This window comes from Dama dama, chromosome 13, assembly GCF_033118175.1.
Source record: "Dama dama isolate Ldn47 chromosome 13, ASM3311817v1, whole genome shotgun sequence".
In the NCBI taxonomy this organism is placed as follows: domain Eukaryota; kingdom Metazoa; phylum Chordata; class Mammalia; order Artiodactyla; family Cervidae; genus Dama; species Dama dama.
This window is the reverse complement of record NC_083693.1, coordinates 27547136-27562325: the sequence shown is the minus strand read 5'-3', so window position 1 is coordinate 27562325 and position 15190 is coordinate 27547136. Positions and strand designations below refer to the sequence as shown.

Sequence of the window (15190 nt, the reverse complement as noted above, 5' to 3'; positions counted from 1 at the left end):
TACCCCTATCTCCACTCTTAGGCCCCACCAGGACGCTCATCTCTCAGGACCTGTGCGTTATCAGTAGTCACCTGGGAATGACTGTGCAGCAATGAGCAGATAGTCTCCCTGGAGAGGTCCTGACCTCTCATTTTCTCTCGGTGGGAGACCCTTAGCCTTCCCCTTCAAGGCCAAAATATCCTTTTCCTCAGAGGCTGGGAAATAGCAGCAAAGGGTGTGAAAAGGGAACCGATTTTTAATTCCCTTTCTGTAAAGATGGGGGCAAAGCCCTGCAGCATGTGGGAGCTCCCCAGCCACCCCATGGCCCGGGAGCCTGCAGGGATGTCTTGCTGAGAGGAAAGAAAATGGTGTGTAAATGCTTCCGCCCACAGATCCCAGAGGGCAGGTCATCTTGGGACACAGCAGGGCTACCAAGAATTCTGATAGGAAAAAAAAAAAATCTGTGTAATCTGTTGTAAAAAGAATCGCCCCCTCCTGCCCCCACCAAGCCAAACACTAACCAAGGCCCTGGGGGCCACATGCCTCTGCTGTCCTGTGCCCCCTCGCCCTGGGGGCCAGTCTGCCCCGGTCCTTTGTCTTCAGCTTTCATTTTTTTGACGAGGTCGTTTGAGACAACGCTCTTTCTTGGCTCTGTAATGCTCTTCATAAAGTGAATGCAGGTATTTAATGAGCTTCTGCCTGTTGAACGATGAATGGAAAGGTCGTGAGTAATCTCTGGCTCGCTCCTCCCGCCGCCCCGTCATCAGCTCACTTCTTGTACAATTCCTTCGAAGCATTCTTTCCAAATAGGTGGGAGGGCTGAGGTCACAGCTTTGCTTCCTCCTGGCTGACAGACTTTAATTAGGTTGCTAAATTAGCCAAGATAGTAGCAGTCCTCTCTCTCTGCACAGACCCTGGATCTGGGGAGGTCTCTGGACTTATGTTCTTATTTCACTGGTTTCTTTTTTTTTTTTTTTTTTTGTCTCTTAGAGGAGAGGGATTCTCACATAGAGGCTTCCCCCAGATAATTTTAACTTCCACTTTGTGGATTCTGTCGTGAACCAGACACTGTGCTATAGGAGAATTATAGACATTATAACAAGAGTCAGTGTGATGTGTCTGTGTGTGTGTGTGTGTGTGTGTGTCTGTGTGTGTGGGTGGGGGGTGGGTACCAAGACCCTGGGCTAAACTCTTCATATCTCAAATAATCTTCCCAAGAATTCGGGGAGGAAGGTATTGGTGTTCATTCATTTACAGGTGAGGACATAGAGGCTCTGAACTGAAATAACTTTCCCAAGCTCCGAAACCCACAGGGAGAAGGAACCAGGGTTGTGGTTTTTGGTCACCCAGGGCAGCTCATGGACCCACAGCACACAGACGTCACCTGAGAGTTTATTAGAGATGCCGAGTCTCAGGCCCACTTGAGTCTGGATCTGTGCAATGCCCAGAGGACTCCTGTGCTCAGTACTTTCAGCCGGTTATGCCTGAATCCTGGGTATTAAAGACTACTGACTCTGGTTTCCTGGTTTCCAGCCGAGGCAGCTATGATTTAGAGAGCTTCAGGGCTAGTCAGCTAAAGCCGAGATTTCATTCTGGTTAAGACTCAAATCGCTGTGTGTTGCCCATTGTTACAGCCGAGGTAAGATGCTGGAGCTCGTCTGGCCCCACCGTGGCCTCCGAGGCGGAGCTCCCTGCCCTGGACCCCTGTGCCCCCCAGCCCCCTGAGCCCCCGAGGAGAGAACGAGCACCCGAGACTGACCTGGCTGCTCTCCTCTGTCCCCTCCCGCAGACGTGCAGCACATTAAAAGGAGAGACATCGTGCTGAAGAGAGAACTGGGCGAGGGAGCCTTTGGAAAGGTCTTCCTGGCCGAGTGCTACAACCTCAGCCCCACCAAGGACAAGATGCTCGTGGCTGTGAAGGTAACGCTCAGAGGCACGTGGGCCCCCGGAAGGAAGAGGGGTGTGGCTGTCAGCCATGGGGGTGGGAGAGAGAGGCTCGCTCCATTCTGGAAGGTGGTATCAATGAACGTTATCAGATGCAGTCAAGATGGTATAAGCTGACGTAATCAGATGCGCTTGCTCCAAGGTCTGGATCCTATGGCTTTGGAGGGAGGGCTGTGCCCGAGGTGCAGCTGGAGGGAAAAGTGATGCCCATGATGGACCCTGGTTTTATTCTGGAGGCCCTGGGCTCACCCCTGTCCCCCGCTGACCCTCTTCCCTTCTCAGTGACTTTATAGGATGTCCTGTCCACGCCCAGAAAGTCATCTGATCATTTCTCCCGAGTACAGTTGCATGAGGGGTGGGTCGCTCATGGAGGCCCCAAGAGCCACTGCTCACGGCAGCAAACATCACAGGGAATAGGAGGTGGGCTAGTGGAAGAGTCAGGTACTGAGCCTCGGGAGGAGAGTGGGTGAGGTTGGAAGGCATGCTTAGCTACCTCCTGGGATCCAGGTTCAGCCCCCAGGGGACAGCATGCCTGAGGGCTACTGTCTCCTGGCAGATGCTTACTTAGGTCTGTGAACCCCGGGGTTTTTATGTTGCTGGGCCAGCGGTGCAGATTTGCAGCTGGAGCCGAATAGGCTGGGGCAGTAGGCAAAGCACTTTGCTCCTGCCAGGTACCCTCCCCCACCCTTGCTCCAGCTTCTGTCAGTCAGTGTTGGACAAATCTTTGAACCTGATTGACACAGACAAGAATCAAGTAGCCTCGCTGAGGCACCCGCGGTCTGGGGAGCCCTGGTCTGGAGCATGGAGTGGGCTCTGCGGGGGTGGGTGCAGTGAGCAGGCCTTTGAAGCTAGAATGAATTCTGCTCCATGGACAGAGGACTGGTAGCCGGAAATACCCTCCCCACGAGGACTCTCGCCAGGGCCTCAAAAGGTCCCTCCTTAACACCGAGGGCTCTGACCAAGCCACTCTCTTGATGAAAGCTCAATGTTTCTGTGGCTTTGGGGATCTCTGTATTCATAATCTGGTGTGTCTGCAGAGGGTAAGTACCCTCCGTAGATGCAGACAGTGCTGTGTGGGCCACAGGCACAGAATGGGAATCAGAGGCCTGGGTGGGCATCTAGCCATCACTGATTAGCAGTGTGACCTTGAGGTTTAACCTCTTTGAGCTTCAGTTTCCTTATCTGTATAATCAGTTCAGTTCAGTCACTCAGTTGTGTCCGACTCTTTGCGACCCCATGGACTGCAGCACGCCAGGCCTCCCTGTCCATCACCAACTCCCGGAGCTGCTCAAACTCATGTACATCGAGTCGGTGATACCATCCAACCATCTCCTCCTCTGTCATCCCCTTCTCCTCCTGATTTCAGTCTTTCCCAGCATCAGGGTCTTTTCTAATGAGTCAGCTCTTCGCATTAGGTGGCCAAAGTATCCGAGCTTCAGTTTCAGCATCAGTCCTTCCAATGAATATTCAGGATTGATTAACAGGAGATATAATAGCTCTTCTTTACAATTGTGGTGATTAAATTATATAACATGAAAAAGGTTTCGTATACTGCTTGGGATATAGTAAATGTTAGGAATGAGTCATTGCTATTTGTTTTTGTCAACATCATTATACTTTATTTTTAAGGTTCTTTTGTGCATTTTGTTGTTTAGTCTCTAGGTCAAATCTGAGTGTTTCTCGATCCTATGGACTATAGCCCTCTAGGCTCTTCTGTCCATGAGATTTTCCAGGCTAGAATGCTGGAGTGGGTTTCTGTTTCCTCCTCCAGGATCTTCCCAACCCAGGGATCAAACCCACATCTCTTGCATTGCAGGCGGATTCTTTAGCACTGAGCCACCAGGGAAGCCGTTTGTTCGTTTACTTATTTATTATTTATTTTTTGACCGTGTGGAAGGTGAGATTTTAGTTCCCTGACCAGGGATGGAACCTGAGCCCCCTGCAGTGGAAGTGCAGAGTTCTAACCACTGGACCAGGAAGGAAGCCCCAACATCATTATTCTTGATGTTCATAGTAGCCAGATGTGCTTAGACATGTGACATATGACCTGCCAAGCTTGCATTGACCATCTAGAATAGGGGTTGTTGAACTTCTTCTCTAAAAGCCAGATAGTAAAAGTTGTAGGCTTTGAGGACCATAGGCGCTTCCCCATAGCTACTCAATTCTGCCCATGTAGTGGGAAAGCAGCCTAAACCATCCATAAATAAATGGGGGTGGTGGCTGTCTTCCAATACATTTTTTATTTTTTATAAGAGTGGATATTGCCTGTCGACCTCTGCTTTAGAAAATAAATAAGGAACTAGCGTATTGTCCCATAAAAGGCTAATGCCTATTATTGCTGGCTCTCACGAATAAACTTGCTCAGTGTGTCTCCATAGACGTGGGGTGGTCAGAGGAGCAAGGGTGTCTTTAAACTGCTTGGACCAGGAGTGTGGATTTGTCCCTACACTTAGAATCTACCCTGCCCTAAAATTTTTAATTTATAGGATGACACTCCTCTACTGGGTGTTCCAGCATCCATCTGGGGACTGGTGAATGAACTGAACAATTTTGCGCTTTGAGCAGGAAATGAAATGATGTCGTCAACCCTGGGAAGCGTTTCCCACTGCGTGTTGTAGTGTTAAAGGGCAGTGCCCAGACTGGGTAATGCAGAAAATGTGTTTCTGTTTTCATCCTTTTAAAATGGTTTCCTTTCCTGCTTGGGTCTGGGAACCTTGAGGAGATGAATGTTTTGGGATTTTATGCCATTTGCCGCGTGATGGAGCCACCCAGTGCCCAGCCCCTGGAGAAGACGCTCATTTTCTCTGGAGAACAGCCAGGAAATGGTGCTTCCTGCTTCTCATCCTCTCTAGATTTTACTCCTTTCTTCAGACTCCTTCCCATTGAGTCTGTTCTCAGGTTGAGGTAGAGTAATTGTGGACTTCCAGAGAACACATCCCAGAATAACCCCAAATTAAGTTTTCCCACAATTGCGGTTTTTAAAGCAAGATTTTTTTTTTTTTGCCCAGCAATTGCTATGGTGGAAACAAAGAACAGAAATCCTAGTCTCTGTTCTGAAGACTGTTGGGGCGACAGCAAGAGAATACCCATGAAAGAAAAAGAGTGCAGAACAAAGCAGTGTGATTTGTATATATGTGTGGTGTAAGAGTGACATTAGAAGCATTTTAAATTTTTGATATTTTTAAATAGGTGGTGCCACCTTTAAATAGTTATTTGACAAGCAATAGACTTGCTCAAAAGAGTTTCCTCTGACAAATAGCTGATAAGAATACGAGAAAGGTGTCCAGCATTATTCATCATCAGAAAAATGCAAATTGAACCAGCGTGAGATACCACGGTACGTGAAGCAGAATGGCTAAGTAGCAGTGACAAAACAAAGTGCTAACAAGGATATGGAGCATTTGCAAATTTCATACTCTGGTGAAAGTATAAAGTGGTCTAATTGTTTTGAGGAACAGTTTGGTATTTTAGAACATTAGCATCTGTGTGACTCAGCATTTGCACTCTAGGTCTAGACCTGACAGGTTATCTATCTATCCATCCATATAACTTCCTAACTATGTGCCATAAAATTAAAAGACACTTACTCCTTGGAAGGAAAGTTATGACCAACCTAGACAGCATATTGAAAAGCAGAGACATTACTTTGTCAAAAAAGGTCCGTCTAGTCAAGGCTATGGTTTTTCCAGTGGTCATGTATGGATGTGAGAGTTTGGACTATAAAGAAAGCTGAGTGCCAAAGAACTGATGCTTTTGAACTGTGGTGTTGGAGAAGACTCTTGAGAGTCCCTTGGACTGCAAGGAGATCCAACCAGTCCATGCTAAAGGAGATCAGTCCTGGGTGTTCATTGGAAGGACTGATGTTGAAGCTGAAACTCCAATACTTTGACCACTGATGTGAAAGACCCTGATGCGAAGAGATGACTCATTTGAAAAGACCCTGATGCTGGGAAAGATTGAGGGCAGGAGGAGAAGGGGATGATAGAGGATGAGATGAGATGGTTGGATGGCTTCACCAACTCAATGGACATGGGTTTGGGTGGACTCTGGGAGTTGGTGATGGACAGGGAGGCCTGGAGTGCTGTGGTTCATGGGGTCGCAAAGAGTCAGACATGACTGAGCAACTGAACTGACTGACTGACTGACTGAACTATGTATCTATCATCTATATCTGTTAATCTGTCTCACCTGTATCTTCTATCTAATGTATGCATCTCTCTAATCTATTTATCTAGTCTCTCTACCTACCTACCTATGTATATATCTATCATCTATATCTGTTGATTTCTCTATCTCACCTCTATCTATCTAATTGCCTATTTATCTATGGAGAGATATGTTTAAGAATGTTCATAAGCATCCTTTATAATAGCTCAAAGCTGGAAACAACCCCAGTGTCCATCAGTAGCAGCACAGACAAATAAATGTGGTATAGTCTTTCAGTGGGAAACTCTTCAACAAGGAAAATGAATGAACTATAGCTACATGCAGCAACTTGGAAGAATCTCAAAAACAGTGTTGAAAGAAAAAAGACAGATACAGAAATATATTATATATGCATGGATACATGTGTGATTTGACTTATTTAAAATTAAAAAAAAAAAGTACAACTAAGCTCTAGTGTCTAGGGATATGTGTAGCTCTTCACATGTAATAAAATGTGTTTCAGTATATTAATAAATTTTGAAATTGAAATATCTCCACTCTAATAAAAGAAAAAGGAAATGGAAAGTAACAAAACCCTTAGACTGGAAAAGATGATGTGAAATGACTCTGAAGGTGTTGAGAAGTGTTGAGAACTTTGAATGTTCTGGCCATCTAGGAGATGGCTTCCCTCCTATCCAACTAACAGGACCACTGACACCCAGAGCTGGGAGTGAACATGCGACTTGATGTACATAGATGGGAGACTGGAAAAGCAAACGTCTTCAGATTTGGTGGTGGGGGGTGGGGGTGGGGAAGAAGGAGCTAGGAAGGGAAAATTCCAGCTCTTCTCATTGCACTATGGATACTACAGGAAGGGTCTAGCCAGCCATCTGCCTGGCTTCAGGGACTCCTTGGCAGCCCTGTCTCCCTGAACCAACAGTTGGCAGCAGCAAGGAACCCCTGCTCCCTCCCATGCCCCTGGCTGGTGAGTGACCCATCATGAAGTTTTCCAGCTTTGAAGAAGATACTGAGAGGCACACGAGAGTCTCTGAACTGATTTTCCTCCTCAAGATTCCTCTCCTGGCATCTCTGTCCCAGTTGTGTCAACCCCTTGGGACCTGGGCCACTTGCAGCTCTGGACTCCAGTTGCCAAAACAGACCCCTTGCCAATTACACAGGAACTTCAGGTTTAATCTGGGAGAGCTGGAAAGCCCATCATGAAGGTGGAGAAAGAACTGGCAGAAGAAGAGGTGTAGGAAAACTAAGAGAGACAGCAGTTGCCTTGTGCCCCATCTCCCAAATGTGTAACTCCTGTCTGCCCTGTGGCGTAGGGCGCCGGCCTTAGGGATGCTGGCTGGCACTGCTCAAGAGCTGAGAACGGAAATATCCAATGGCTGCCATTGGCGTCCGGACTGTGCGAGAGAATGATTTACAGAGATGGAGAGTGGCCATTTGGCTGGCCCCAAATTTTATCTACTTTTCCCTCTCATAAATCCAGGGTTCACATAAATCTTCGTATTCTCCCATCCCACCCATGCTGGGTTCCTTTTCTCCCCCTCTTCTTATGCTTCATGAAAATAAATAAAACACTGGCAGTCATCCTATACATACCCACACCCTAGCTCATGCAGCTCAGAACCTGGGTCACGGAGAGAGGTTTCCTGTCACCACAACTCTCTGCCTTCTTCTGTACCAAAAAAGCTTTGCATACCTCTTTGTTCTGGTTGGATGTGAACCCAAGGCAACTGATGCCTTTAGTATCAGGTAGCTTTTCTGAGAAGGCAGCCAGAGGTGAAGCAGAAAGCACATGAGATAAGAGCTGGTAAAAATCAGCAATGGACCAGGGGCCCTCCCATTTCCCTTTGACCTTGGCCCGCCCTCTAAGCCTGGCATCCTTGTCAGACCCCTTCATTCTGCTGGCAGCCCACACTCTTCACCTTTCCCGACCCTCTCCTCTGCCCTTTCACAGCTTTTAATTTCTATGCCCTTCATTCCCCTGGGGACCTGCCCACTGACTTAATTGATCTGATAAATTAACTCAAGCAGGTGAACTGGACAGGAATGTATCCTGGACTTCATGCTCAAGCTATTACATCTTGAATGATCTTTGGCAAATCACTTCCCTGTTATGGACCTCAGTTTTCTCACCCATAAAATGGGAAAGCTGTATGAAGTGACTTCCAATACTGTGGTCAACATTAGGATCATTTACTCCAACAGATTTTTGGTGAAAACTCCAAGTGTGGAAAAGAAGGAAGGGTGGTGCTTGTTGACTTTGGAGCGGGCCTTGATCGCTGGCTGAGAGACCATGGCCCCAGAGGCACTGCCATTGAACTTGGAGACATCAATGAAGCCCAGCACCAAGAGATTACTGTGGTCTAGTTAAACTCTTAGCTTCTGTCATCTAAGATGTGTGAATGTGTGCTGATCCCCAAACAGGATGGAGAGTCAGTTTTTCCAACATCAGAAGTGAACAGGTGGCAACCAATGATGATATCTAGGGCCCTTTTAAAGTTGTGAGCCCATCATCTCTAATGTATGCTAATGACTGATGGAGGTTTGATGGGCCCCCTTGATACAATTTTCACACATTCACATTCCTGCAGCACTGTAAGCCAAGGCACCCCCGTGGATTTCAGCTAATGGGGGTTGCCGTGGCAAGAAAAAGATGTCTGGCTAGGGAGGCTTTTCAATAGTAGCATCATCGATGGAGGAACTTAGCCTGCCTAAATAACCAGAAAAGGCCATAAACTGGCAGAGGGAATGAAAACCAATCTCCTGTTAGATTCTCACTACCCTGAAAATGACATGTGAAGTGCACACCCATTCCTTCATTGCCTCGTGTCCTGTCTCTTGGGGTTCCTAAACTTTGTCAGTTGAAGCAAGTGGATTTTTGGCTCCATTTGCCTTCTGACCTCATGGGGAGGGGAAGGAAGGCTGAAGGCATATGTGAACACACCTGCCCAGGCGGCTCCTCCTGCAGAAATGTCCCTCCCCTTCACAGTTCATTATTCACCATGGCCAACATGGCTGCACCCCCAGGGCAGTGCCCTATTCAAGGTCCCTTGGATGTGTTCTGGTCTCACCCTTCCCTTCTGGTTTTAGAAAGTCCACATTCACTGAAAAACTTTTTTTTTTTTAAAGTCTTTATTGAATTTGTTACCACATTGCTTCTATTTTATGTTTTGTTTTTTTTGCCATGAGACATGGCAAAACTAACTCCCTAACCAGGGATCAAACCCACGCCCCCTGCATTGGAAGTCGAAGTCTTAACCACAAACAGGACCACTAGGGAAGTCCCCGGGTAATCCTTTGGATCATTGCGCTTCCATTTATCTTCCTGGGTCCCAGGGCAAGGGGCCTGGTCTAGTGCTTTCCCTGCATACCAGGTTTTCCAAAATGGGCCAAGGTGTGACATTTCTGTGGCCACCAGCTGCCCACCATCCCATCCTACCCTGGGACTTCCTGGGGTAGGCCAGGTCTGCCCCAGGCCCTACTCCTGGCTGGGTCCTGGGGCTTTTGCCCATTGAATGCCATTCCCACAGCTGTAGTCTCCCTTATCCCTCAATGCTTCCATCTACAAGGAGGACGCAAATGCCTTTATAGAAGCCAAGGTGTTCATGTGCATGCATGTGTGCTAAGTTGCTTCAGACGTGTCTGACTCTTTTGACCCCACGGACTATAGCCCACCAGGCTCCTCTGTCCATGGGATTCTCCAGGCAAGGCTGCTGGACTGGGTTACCATGCTCTCCTCCAGGGGATCTTCCCCCTCCCCCTCCAGGGATTGAACCCCCATCTCTTATGTCTCCTGCATTGGCATGAGGGTTCTTTACTGCTAGCACCACCTGGGAAGCCCCTTTGTTTCTCTATAAATATTCACTTCTTCACAATCTAAAATCAAGGAATAGAAAGAGTAAGGAAACTTAATTATGTTGTCAGCCTGATTTCGGATGGGCTGTGGGTATAGGCTAATTTGCAAAGTTAAAACAATTGGGGACAGTGGTTTCCCCACCGTTTCTTTTAATTGTGAGACCAATTCTTCAAGGAAATCTCAGGGATGGGGGTTGTCAGGTATCCCACCTCCCAGCTCCCTCCCTTCTCTGTCATTCAAACTTATCTCAGAGGAAGCCTAGGGCTTCCTAGCTGGTGGATGTGACATAGGTATCAGAAAGTTGGCTTCTGTTTCTGTAAGGTTCACAATGCTGAAGGAAGCAGGAGTCAGGCCTGGCCTTTGTGATTTAGCCTCGTGGTCTTTGAAGCTCGATTAAGATCTTACTTGCTGGGGATCAGCATTGTGTTTAAGATGGGCACCAGCTTTCTTCCCAAGAAGGAAATAGACAAGCGCCCGCCCTCTAGTTGCTAATAACCAATGTCCCATGTTGTTTCCAGGCCCTGAAGGATCCGACCCTGGCAGCCCGGAAGGATTTCCAGAGGGAAGCCGAGCTGCTCACCAACCTGCAGCATGAGCACATCGTCAAGTTCTACGGGGTGTGCGGTGATGGGGACCCCCTCATCATGGTCTTTGAGTACATGAAGCATGGAGACCTGAACAAGTTCCTCAGGTATACCAGGACAGCCACCTCCTCCTGTCATCCTCACTGAACCCCTAGGGTTCTCTCTGGAGCCAGAAGTCCCATTGCTCCTGCGAACACTTCAGTCTGGGGGTTAGAAATGAGAAGCAGCCTTTCATTCTTCTATGTTACCTGCTGAGCAATTGGATATGGGCCTTTGCCCCTGATTTCTAGGGAGGGAAGTTGAGGATGCTATGAAAAGCAACCTGCACTCTTCTTCCCGATTCTCAGGTAGACTGAGAAGAAAGGTGAGGTCTGGAATGGCTCCAAGGAGGGAGCCCAGAGGGACTGCCAGTGTGTAACTTCCAACTTTAAGATTCTAAAGGGCCAGTCTTTCCCCTGATGTTCTGAATAGCTTTCTGACTTTATGTCTTATGTTCTCACTTGCAAAGTGAGACTAGTCCCTACCACACCTCCTGAAAGCCTCCTTGTCAGAGACTTTTTGATGATGAAGAAGAAAGGACGAGGTTACAAACTCATGGGGAGACAGATGGTTGAAAAAAAGGGCAGATTTTCCCCCAGATAAATTTAGAACTGTGCTCTCCAGTACAGTAGCCATATATGGATATTTAAATTTAAATCTACAATGACTAAATTTAAGTAAAATGTAAAAATTCCTCTGTCTCTCCAGCCACACTTCAAGTACCCAGTAGCCACATGTGACTAGTGGCTACCATATTGGACAGTGTGGTACAGAGCATTTCCATTAATAGAAAGTCCTGCCAGCTGGCACTGTTCTATGAGGATTGGATTTTTTTGTAAAAAGGGTTTCCCCAAGCCTGGAGCAAGATCATTTGGATTTTGAGAGGCTCTTGATGGAGCTTCTAAGAGACTAGAACCCCAGTCAGAAGTGCTGGATGGAGTTACAAGTGGGGGTTGGGAAGGTGTGAAATCTACCTTCCCCAGAGAAGATAGCATCTCACCAATAGAGCAGAGTTAGCATTTCTCTGCCTACCACACCTGCTGTCTCCAATTGCTGCCCAGAAGTGGAGGGAGCAGGCACGTGTGAGAGTGAGATCCAGGGTCTCAGAAAACACATTGAACACTCAGGCCCTGGATGCTTTTAGGGTGTGGTCTTTGCACAGCCAACTTTTGAGTTCTGCTGCTGAGAATGAGATTTCCAGAGCTCATGTGTGGCTTATGGTAAACTCTAGCACACTCCCCTAAACCTGATGAGCATCTCCTTGAAGTGGGACATTCAAATGGGTGCTGTGCTTTGAAGAAGGAATGGAAAGGGTGGGTATCAGGTTTCTAAAACTGGCCCTAGAGGATTTGAAAGTTTCTATAGAATATTCTAAACCTCCTAAACTTGGTTTCACAGTGAAATTTACTCCTTTCCTGAAGAACTGAGTCCTTAGCATGAGACAGACTTGGGTTCATGTCCTGGGTATATCTTGGTGATGTAACCTAGAACAAGTTGTTAACTCTTAAGTCTCTCCTGGAAAACAGGACTATTCATAACTGCTTCACATGTTTGTTGTTATGAGTATTCAATGACTATATTTGTGTAAAGCCTGGACAAGTGTTCAGTCAATGGTAGCTACAATTAAAATTATTGCAATATTATTTTATCAGAACTGTGAACCATGATAGTTTCTAAGACAAACAGCATCTTTTCTCAGTACTTGAGATCTTCCTCTTCCTGTGCCTTCATTCCCCTGAAGTCAAGGGACATGTTCCATTTTCCCATCAAACCCTCTGCATTGATTCAATGGTGCCTTCAGCCCTAAGCAGCCCCACCAGCAAGGCTAAAGAGAGGTCCTGAGTGCTGCTCTGTGCCCCTGTCATGCCCACTCTATGGGAAGAGGAAGAGGAAGAAAAAGAGGGGAGAAGGTCCTTCTTGCTCTCGCATCTCCCATTTGGTGGGTTTTAGGGGCTCCAGTGCATTCATTCTTCCAGTAAACCGGAATGGAGCTTGTCTGCTGGTCCATCTTCCTCCTGAGCTAATGCAGTTGCTCTCCTCTAGAGGCACAAGGGAGGCAGAGTCCACAGGAGATAATAAAATGAACGTGTTTATATTTAACGGTGCCTTTCAGTGGAAATTGGAGAAGCAGTAAAACAGGCCAAGGCTTCTCTGTACAGTGGGGCTCTTTGGCTCACAACTTCATAAATAAGGGCCTGGGCGTGGTTACGGCTCACTGGGCTTTCTGGAGAAAAGATGAACACTAAAAGTGACTGATATGACAGGGCAAGGTATTTGGATAGCAAGTCTGGGCCATGATTTGGGATGCAGTGGGTGCTGTGGCTCCCCAGGTCTTTGCCTAGGGTCACAGGCTCTCTTCTTCCTGTCCTGCCATCCACAGAAGTTGCCTGGTCCCTGGCAGGTGAGTGGGGAGATTAGGAGTGTAGACTGGAGTAGTGCTACCCACAGTGTGGACTGTATCACTACTGGAAGCGTCATTACTGAGAGCTTGCAGGAAATGCGCCTGAAAGAGCTCTACCCAGCCAATCAGAGTCATAGGGGGCGGGGCTCAGGAATCTCTTTAACAAGCCCCCTGAATGCTTCAAGTTTAAAAGTCTCCTCCATAGTCACGTGGCACCCATGCGGCCACTGCGAGACTTTGGCCAGATGATGGACCTCAGTTTCCTTATCTCAAAATTGGGAGAGGGGGGAAGATTAAGGGATTTAATTTAATGTACCTGTACATTACAGGTACATAGAGCTGTGCATGGAACATAGTCAGGGTTATGTAAGTGTTAATTATCGTTTTATTAATTACTCTATAGTAGACATGAAGGAACTGGGAAGCCCCTGGATGGCAGTAAAATATCCAAAAGAGTACGTTCACCCCTTGATTCATTAAAGCGAATCTGCCGTCTTCTTAGTCGGGAATCTTAATTGTCATATTTCACCCTGATCAGGCTCACATAATGGAATTTGGGGTAGATAGAAATAGGCCACAAGGAGGCTGAGAAAAGAGATTTCATTCATCTCTGTGATGCATTTCAGAGATGAGGGAATCAAGAAGGCATTTCTCCTCGATTTGAACTCTCTCTGCTCCCTCCCTTCTCCTCCTACCCTCCCCCCCAACAGGGCCCATGGGCCAGATGCGATGATCCTTGTGGATGGGCAACCACGCCAGGCGAAAGGCGAGCTGGGGCTCTCCCAGATGCTCCACATTGCCAGTCAGATCGCCTCTGGCATGGTGTACCTGGCCTCCCAGCACTTTGTGCATCGCGACCTGGCCACCAGGAACTGCCTGGTTGGAGCCAACCTGCTGGTGAAGATCGGAGACTTCGGCATGTCCAGAGACGTCTACAGCACCGACTACTACAGGGTAAGGGCTTCTCCAGATGCAGCATCCATGGCCCAGCTAGCACCTCGCTCACATGTCTTTGTCGTTGTCCATTAACCCTGTTACTCTGGAGCACATGCATACACTCCTGTGCCCAGGTATACACTTGATGCTTATCCTTTGGCCACGCCTGCATCTCTACATACCTGTCAATTATTCTCTTGATAGCTTACTCATCCCTTCCACCTGGATAGGAATACTCGGCTATATCCTTACATTGCAATGACATATGCACTGTGTTCTTACGTCCATCAGTACTCATTCTTCATGTAAACAGATACCAATATATACATATATATACACATATATATGCATATATATATATATATATCCCTCAATGCACACGTGGACAAGCTCAACTTGATGCTACATTTTAACATCTTTCAATGCGGTTCCCTACCCAGCCTCACCCACAGCACATTATTGTTCTTTAATATTATCTGGTGACCATATAGGCTTGTTTGCAAAGATAGATCTCAATGAGAAGGCAGAAACCAACATAAAGGATGAAAATGGTTAGTGTATTGCTGAGCAGAATTATCCAAATGGTATAGGAAAGATGAGTGAAGGAAGCAGATTCTTATTGCCAACTTTGGAGACAGTTGCAAATGGGCCTTAGGAGAAGCTGTTTGATGGTGAGAGGAGACATCACATTCAGCTTTACTTCTATACAGTTTTCTACTTTATATTAATAGGTATAAATATATGCCTATTACTTAGCCCCCCCATTTTCCCCTTTAATATTTGAGAATCTTCTTCCCATGTATCATGGAGTGGTTCTGACAATGTTATTATTGCCAGGCAAAGGATGAGTGGGCATGAGTGGCATTTTTCCCAAAAGGAGAAATATGGGTGCAACCTGTATACAGAGATACAATAACTTCTGCATATTGATTAGAGAGTCAGATGCTTAAAATACATGGGGGATTTACTTTAGGGACTTTGAATGGATGAGGAGTTTGGATGGTATATAAGGAGAGGATGGTACAATATTTTAGAGGTCGAGAGACAAGGCAGCGATTTCCCTCATCTCCTTGGTAGAGAATGAATGATCATATTGTGAATTAAAGGGCCCGGACGGGATAGTCTTTTTGGCCTGAGCACGGTGGGTCAGGAGGCTGGGAGTTTGGGACTGGCATCTGCAAATCAACTCTGTCTTGATGCTCATGATGGCTTTGCCTAAAAAACATTACCCAGACATTATAATGGATCATTCAAAACACTTTATCTTACTTCTTTTTAACTTTGAATTTT

General features: G+C 46.8%; 1 protein-coding gene across 3 annotated transcripts in view; it reads left to right on the top strand.

Annotated features, from left to right (window-relative positions):
• Nucleotides 1-15190, top strand: part of NTRK3 (neurotrophic receptor tyrosine kinase 3) — a 409774-nt gene that overhangs the window by 348088 nt on the left and 46496 nt on the right. For all 3 annotated transcript variants that reach the window (XM_061158653.1, XM_061158655.1, XM_061158654.1), the window contains exons 14-16: nucleotides 1769-1899; nucleotides 10459-10631; nucleotides 13675-13918. In XM_061158653.1, coding sequence (XP_061014636.1) covers nucleotides 1769-1899; nucleotides 10459-10631; nucleotides 13675-13918 — 548 coding nt within the window. The remainder of the gene's footprint in view (nucleotides 1-1768; nucleotides 1900-10458; nucleotides 10632-13674; nucleotides 13919-15190) is intronic.